Below are 7,500 nucleotides of genomic sequence, written 5' to 3'. Positions count from 1 at the left end.
AAATATTTTACAATGCCCACATAAAACCCCATATTGATTATGCTTCCATAGTATGGGACGGGTGGAGTGAAGTTCACTTGAAGAAGCTGAACTCGCTCCAGCGTAGAGCTGCTAAACTAGTTCTGCCCAGTCCATCTCTTTCTACAAAGGAAAAGATGAAAAGTATTGGGATGTTAAGCTTAAAAAAGCAGCTTTTGTATAATAAATGTTCATTTATGTATAAAGTCGTCTATAAGGACGCCCCAACATATCTTATACAACTCTTCAAATCATCTCCGTCATATTATTCAAACACTCGAAATAACCTTGCCTTGTCAAGGCCCCGCATCGATTTGTTTAAAACTAGTTTTTCTTATTCTGGTGCGTTCCTTTGGAATTCATTACCTGTAAATATCAAGTCATGTCTGTCATTATCTTCTTTTAAAAGACAGCTCCGAAAGCACCTCTCTAACGACTAAGTCGGTGTACAATTTGTGCGAGTGTGTGGGAGGGTATGTAAAAGAGAAAGTGTATAGTATGCTTCCGTTAACAAGCACACTTTTTATTTTTTATTTTATTTTGTTATACTTTTTCCTACATGATTTTGTTTTATTTGATTTTTTGTTTAAATGTTTTCATTCTTCATATTTGTTCTTTGTTTCATGTGTGTATTATAGTAGGGACTAGCTGTTAGAAAGGACCATATGGACCTAATGCTATCATCCCTCGGTAATAAAGTTTTCGAGTTCGAGTTCTCGACTTCTGTCTCTCCCTCCTCCCTTTCTGTCTCTCCGCTGTCTGTCACGTCTTCTCTCTCTCTCTCTCTCTCTCTCTCTCTCTCTCTCTCTCTTTCTCTCTCTGCTTCCTCCCCCCTCTGTCTTTCTCAGTCGCTCTCTCTCCATCTCTCTCCCGCTCTCTCTCTCTCTCTCTCTCTCTCTCTCTCTCTCTCTATCTCTCTCTCTCTCTAGGCTCTCTCTCTCTCTATCCATTTCCGAGTCTCTCTCTCTCTCTCTCTTCTCTCTCTCTCTCTCTCTCTCTCTCTCTCTCTCTCTCTCTCTCTCCTCTCTCTCTCTCCATGTAAACCATTAATTTGAGGCAGACTGGGCCTTCAACTTTCAAAATATTTCATTTTCATTTCGCATTGTCCGTGGTATTTGGACACAGACTGTGGAGTACCGTGGCGCCGACGGTGAGTACACATAATTTACAGTCTCTGACTGGAAGCGATACGATGTTGGCGATAGTGTATGAACTCATTGCACGCATGCAAGAGCTTAATTGAAGGCCAGAGGGCTATGAAGGATAAGGATAGGAAGTTCCAACGTTTATAGCATTTAGCTGCACTTTCGGCAGTGTGTAAATGAGACACACAATTAGATGTTAATTACGCATATCTAAAAATGGCAAAGGGTCATCGCTTCACATAATTATATATGTGATGTGAATAACAGCCAGCTATATGAGTTTGGTTTGGTTTGGTTTGGTTTGGTTTGGTTTGGTATGGTGTGGTATGGTATGGTATGGTATGGTTTTGTTTCGTTTTGTTTTGTTTTGTTTGTTTAGTTTAGTTTAGTTTAGTTTTGATTCGGTCTCTATTGTATTGTGTTGTGTTGTGTTGTGTGTGTGTATGCGTGTGTGTTTGTGTGTGCCCAGTGTGTGTGTGCGTGCGTTCGTGCGTGTGTGTGTGTGTCGGTCTGTGTGTGTGTCTGCTTGTGTGTGTGTCTGTATGTGTGTGGTGTGTGCGTGCTTGCGTGCGTCAGTGTGTGGTGTGTGCGACGGTGTGTGTGTGTGTGTGTGTGTGTGTGTGTGTATGAGTTTGTGTGACTCGTTGTGACATTTGTATTTGTTCCTTTGTGTTTTGAATACCCAAGATGAAAAAAAAGAAATTTGCTTTGTGTTGCTCTTACAGCTTTCGTTCAATATAACTTTATTCACGCATCACACAATTTCATTTTGCACCCTGTTTGGCCACGAGGTACTGCCCATGGATAACCCAAGCTGAAACATTTGACTTTGTTCAAAGCAATATCCTTTCTATAGCCGTACTCGTTCGTGGCGAACAGACTCGAGTCATGCACGCACGCACGCAAGCACGCACGAAAGTAGCCTACGCACGTACGTACACACACACACACACACACACGGCAACGGCGGCACAGACAACGGGAGAGTCTCCTAATTTTCTATCTTTTGTAGATCATGGCTTTATAGCCACCCTTTAACAGCATTGGGGATGTTCTGCCACATTTTTAACGTACTCTGATATCCTCTCTCAGCGGTAATAACAGCTTAATCGCGAAATACGTTTAGATCAGTGAATGAAGGAAGGGAAAATACTCTGCGAGCTTTTGTGTGAACGCATTTATGTCCCTTCCCCTTTATGAACTATGTTTTAGGTTGGCTTAGGCTTCGGCGTAGGATGGCCAGAAATAGCGAAGAAAGCAATGAACACAATTTGGAAGTCGTCATAGGTATTGAGATATTACTGTGGCGTAATGATGATCATGTCAGCTCATTTGTTCACGTGTGTTCTTTAATCTTGGAGGAAGAGCTGTGTACCGGGACGAATTCGGTTTGATTTCGGTTTTCTAGTCGAACTGGTATTTTGAACCGGTATACAATTAAAGAATTGTTAGCATGAGAGGCTGGCTAGGCAATTTTCCATCAATGCAATAAAGTCATACATAGCACCAGACTGCTAACTTCATGTGCATTTCCACTTGGAGGCAAAGACAAGGAAACGCCTAACTTCAGCTTGAAGTTGTACTAAGACTGATGTAGCCTATGACAGTTTGCCTTGAAAAGCACAAATGTTCGCAAGGGCATGACAGAGAGACCGTGACCGGAATCATACCTTGTCAAGATCAGTTCTTCAGAACTCACAGTCACAGTCAGGGTTCAGGTGTGTCCCGACGCCCATACTGAAAGGGACTATAGATGAATTCCGGCCGAAATAACCCCACCTGTGTAGTTAAAATTACGTCAATGTCGTTTTATTGGTGTGTCATTGCAACCCGGTATGAAACGTGGTCCGACACATGTGTGCATGACCCTCGATGCAGGCTAAATGTTACGAAAATTAGCTATAATTCATTTTCATTATTTGTAATCAGCATCACACTCAATGATCCTCTTCGTGAAGTGGCGGATGTCGTGGAAAGTGAATTAACTGTTCTTAGTCTCTCAGGAAAAGCCAGAATCATTAAAGTCACAGCTACCTATATCGACTTGCAGGTAATTTGGGGAAGTGCACAGTTCTGTGTCGTTTGGGCCCCATAGCGGGTCGTGATCGCGGTGTCAGGGCCGTATCTAAGCGTTCCAAAACGTCCGTGCGATTCACCGCCTGCAGCGCACTGCGCAGGTCCTCGACGCATGCGCGCGTGTGAAGTCGACGCCATTTTGCTAAACTCTGACGCGCCTGCTCCTCCATGTTGTGACGCATGAAGCGCGTGCTGATGTCATCGATGTCGTCAGTGATGATGTGGTGGCCGCGAGGAGGGTGGAAGGGGAGGGTGTGGTACAGTCGCACCCAGTCGGTGTCGATCGTCTGCACGACTAGTTGACACACCATGTCCAGTTTGTCTGAAACAATACGATAACGATTGGTTGATTGGTTGGTTGCCGGGTTGGTAGATGGATGGATGGATAGATTGACGGATGGATGGATGGATCTTTATCAAAACTCAAAACTAGGGTAACAAAAAATCTCAATATCTCTTCTTTAAATGCACACACAACAACAAACTTGATTTTCAGAAATATTGTTCTCACACACACCCTGGCATCGGCATGTTCCAAAAGTTTTGTCTTTTATGCTTTGCTTGTTTCGCTTACTTGTTGTAGGCCTATCTTTTCTTTAAATAAAGGCACACTCCTTCCGGCCGTAAAAAAAAATCAGTTCGGCTCATCATCTCAAATCAGTATGGCCAGGCGTTTGCAAGATTTAAGACCAGTCCTTCCACTTGGTCACACACACAAAATCAACACCCTGATTGCTGGCTGTGGTGATTGGAGTTATTTTATGAAAACATTTCTGAAAAAGACACTGGTGGCTTATGTGATCAGAGAGAGCACACAGGCTGTTGAATTTGGGCATATGATCAAGTGGAGGGATGGTGCTATCCTATGTCAAATCCAAGCCAGATCTGAGATCATGAGCCAAACTGTTTACACGGGAAGGGGTGTGCCTTTGAATAAATGACAATTTTGGAGTAAGCGAACAAAGTGTGGATTGGGTCAGCTAAAACACAGTTTACTCCGCACAATGACTATCTCCAAGTTTGACCTTTCTTGCTCTTCTTGCCGGCAAAGAGAGGCATGTGTCGCGGGGAAGCAGGCATCCCGTGGTAGATCTTCTTCAGCGTGTCCGGAGCGACCTTCAACCGGTGGATCTCCCGCAGCCTCTCCAGACAGGCTTCGGCCTTCTCCACCTCGACCTCGGCCTTCCTAGCAGCCTTGCGCACCGCTCTCAGTTCTCCTCGCACTTTCTCCAGCTCTGCCTCAAGTTGCGTCCGTCTGGAAGAGAAAGAAAAAAATCCGTCGAATTCTCTTACAAAATTCATAGCTTTTGTTTCTGTATGTTCTTTTGTTTCATATTTAGAGCGCTTGCGTCCATGTGTGTCTTGGTTATGTTGGTAGCACTCCCAGCTTATCTTGTTTTGATTAGTGCACATGTTGCGTTTCAACATTTTTTTTTTACACTTTCATTCTCTTTCAAACACACTACCTGTTCTGTTTATCGGTGACAATGTTCTGCTTCTTTTGCAGTTCGTCTAGCTTCCGGTCTATGGCGGGTCTACGCATGCTCAATGTGTCGATCTCTTGCGTGAGCTTGGTGAACTTGTCGGAGGCGTCATGACCCAGCATCTTCATCTCCTGGCGGCGGTACTCCTTGATGTCCAGGTCCACCAGCACGTCGTGGTTCTCCTCCCGCAGACCGGCCTCTTCTGCTTCCTGCATGACAAAGATCGAAGGGTGAATTCTTAATTGAACCCAAAGTTGACTTCGCGAAGACTTTCCGAAGTCTTTCTACCGAAAATTCAGGGCCAAAGCTTTGTGGAATAGTCTTCGCGAAGTCGACATCGAACAATTAATACCAGGCGTGGGCCAAGGTCTAAAAGACGCCTGAGCTTCAGCCGTAGAAGATTTTGAAACTGCTTGGGCAACTATCAGGCAACTTTCTCAAATCTCTTTCGACAGGAGACTTTATCGCGCAGGTTCTCATGCAGTCAGTGTTACACAATAGTTCTCTCACAGCTTTCAACAATATTTCACACCCTAAATGTTTATTCAGAAGATCGGCCTATCGACCCAAGAAGTTTTGAAGCGGGGAAGCTCATGCAGTTAACTCACTGTGCACGCGGTTAACCGTTGGTTTCTGTGGCTTTAAACAGCCCTCAAAACACAGTATGCGTACCTGTAAGACTTTGGCTTTAGACACTTCTTAATGTCGATGAACCATGGAAATGTTACCTTTAAGCTGGATGGCTTGTATCCGGTCCAGGTATTTTTTTTTGTTGCCATTGTCAAATTAGTATTCGAGTGTATGTCCGTCCCTGACTCTCACTCTCTATTACTGTGTACAACCCAGCCATCTGATTTCTATCCCTCCTTCTCATTTCCGCTTCGCAATAGAATAGAACTGAACTATCCCAAGGCAACTACCGAATAAGTAGACGATCAATCAATCAATATGAGGCTTATATCGCGCGTATTCCGTGGGCACAGTTCTAAGCGCAGGGATTTTTTTATGCAATTTATATCGCGCACATATTCAAGGCGCAGGGATTTATTTATGCCGTGTGAGATGGCATTTTTTTTACACAATACGTCACGCATTCACATCGGCCAGCAGATCGCAGCCATTTCGGCGCATATCCTACTTTTCACGGCCTATTATTCCAAGTCACACGGGTATTTTGGTGGACATCTATATCTATATACGGCTTGTGTGTGTCTGTCTGTCTGTCTGTGTGTTCACGATTCACGGCCAAATTTCTCGATGGATCTGCTTCAAATTTGGTGGGCATATTCAGGTAGACCCCGGACACAATCGTGGACAATTTTGAACACGTGCGTGTGTTACAGTACTACCTGGTTGGCCAGTACTATCTGGTCAAATGGGTCAAAATAGCCATTTCTGCACTTTCGCTGCTTGTGGAAGACACTTCAAATACCCCTATGATACGAGTGATAAATATCAAGCCAACTGACAAACTGCCACATTTTCGCGTTTCGTTACATTTTCATTTTTATATAATTTTCTCAAGCAATGGGAACTCCCGGGGATTCCCCGTTTACGCGCGCGTCATGAAGTTCGGCTGCAAAATGCACATGTCGCTATTTTCCATCTGTGCCCTGCTTGTAGCGTTTTGTGGCAAAAGAGGACTTGCGGCAAACAAAGAGGACGAGAAGAATGTAAGCCGGTATACACATATATGCAATTGTGGCAAACTATCATTCATTGAATGTGTTGCATTGTAGTGATCTAGTACCGTTTTTCCTTTTTGTCCCCCCCCCTTCACCAGCCCCCACCCCCAACACACACACACACACACACAGAGTACAGATAAAGAGAGAGAGAGAGAGAGAGAGAGAGAGAGAGAGAGAGAGAGAGAGAGAGAGAGAGAGAGAGAGAGAGAGAGAGAGAGAGAGAGAGAGAGAGAGAGAGAAGCATCCCACAAAGAGAAACTTGAAAGAGTAATAATAACTGGCGAGCCCGGAGTAAGGACGGTACTAGCTGTGGCTCTGACTCATAACCTTGACCGACTTTAGCATCCTGCTTAATACTAAAGACCGTGTTACATAGTCGTTTTTTCGTTAGTTTCGTTCTGTGACAAGCATTTGCCAGGTATCATATGTTCTTGCAGTAAATTTTTACTTAATTTGTGTTAGATGTACTTGACATCAAACTGCATTACAGTCGTAGCCTATTACATAGTTTACATAATTTATCACCGGTTTCATATCCGCTTGACTTAGATTTTTCACCATTTTTCATTCTTGTATCAATGTGGATTTTTTGTTTCTGTTAAAAAACTGATTTTAAACAGACAGTTTAAAAGTGAGAGACTTTTAGTGCTTTTGTCATGAGTGTCTGAGCTTTGAAGCAGCAGGAAATTGCGGCATTTTCTTCAAATAAACATGATGTCTGCAGTTGACACGCGCGCTCACATAAGAGACTGAGAGAGAGAGAGAGAGAGAGAGAGAGAGAGAGAGAGAGAGAGAGAGAGAGAGAGAGAGAGAGAGAGACGGAGAGAGAGACGGAGAGAGAGAGAGCGAGAGACAGAGCGAGCGAGACAGAGAGAGAGAAAGAGGGAGGAAGAGAAAGAGAGAGATATAAAAAGAGAGAGAGAGAGATAAAGAGAGAGAGAGAGGGAGATAAAGAGAGAGAGAGAGAGACAGAGAGAGAGAAAGAGGGAGGAAGAGAGAGAGATATATAGAGAGAGATAGATAAAGAGAGAGAGATAAAGAGAGAGGAAGAGAGAGAGAGAGAAAAAAAAGAGAGAGAGAGAGAGAGAG

General features: G+C 43.9%; 1 protein-coding gene across 1 annotated transcript in view; it reads right to left on the bottom strand.

Moving 5' to 3' along the window:
• Positions 1-1,825: 1,825 nt before the first annotated feature.
• LOC138981458 (M protein, serotype 24-like) overlaps positions 1,826-7,500 on the bottom strand; it is a 14,046-nt gene continuing 8,371 nt past the window's right edge. Inside the window, exons 6-8 of the mRNA XM_070354376.1 lie at positions 4,706-4,932; positions 4,265-4,494; positions 1,826-3,561 (exon numbers count right to left, since the gene is read on the bottom strand). Coding sequence (XP_070210477.1) covers positions 3,194-3,561; positions 4,265-4,494; positions 4,706-4,932 — 825 coding nt within the window. The 3' untranslated portion in view covers positions 1,826-3,193. The remainder of the gene's footprint in view (positions 3,562-4,264; positions 4,495-4,705; positions 4,933-7,500) is intronic.

The sequence above is a fragment of the Littorina saxatilis genome, linkage group LG12 (assembly GCF_037325665.1).
Source record: "Littorina saxatilis isolate snail1 linkage group LG12, US_GU_Lsax_2.0, whole genome shotgun sequence".
NCBI classification, from domain to species: domain Eukaryota; kingdom Metazoa; phylum Mollusca; class Gastropoda; order Littorinimorpha; family Littorinidae; genus Littorina; species Littorina saxatilis.
Note: the sequence above shows the minus strand (reverse complement) of the source record. Positions and strands in the feature narration are given on the sequence as shown.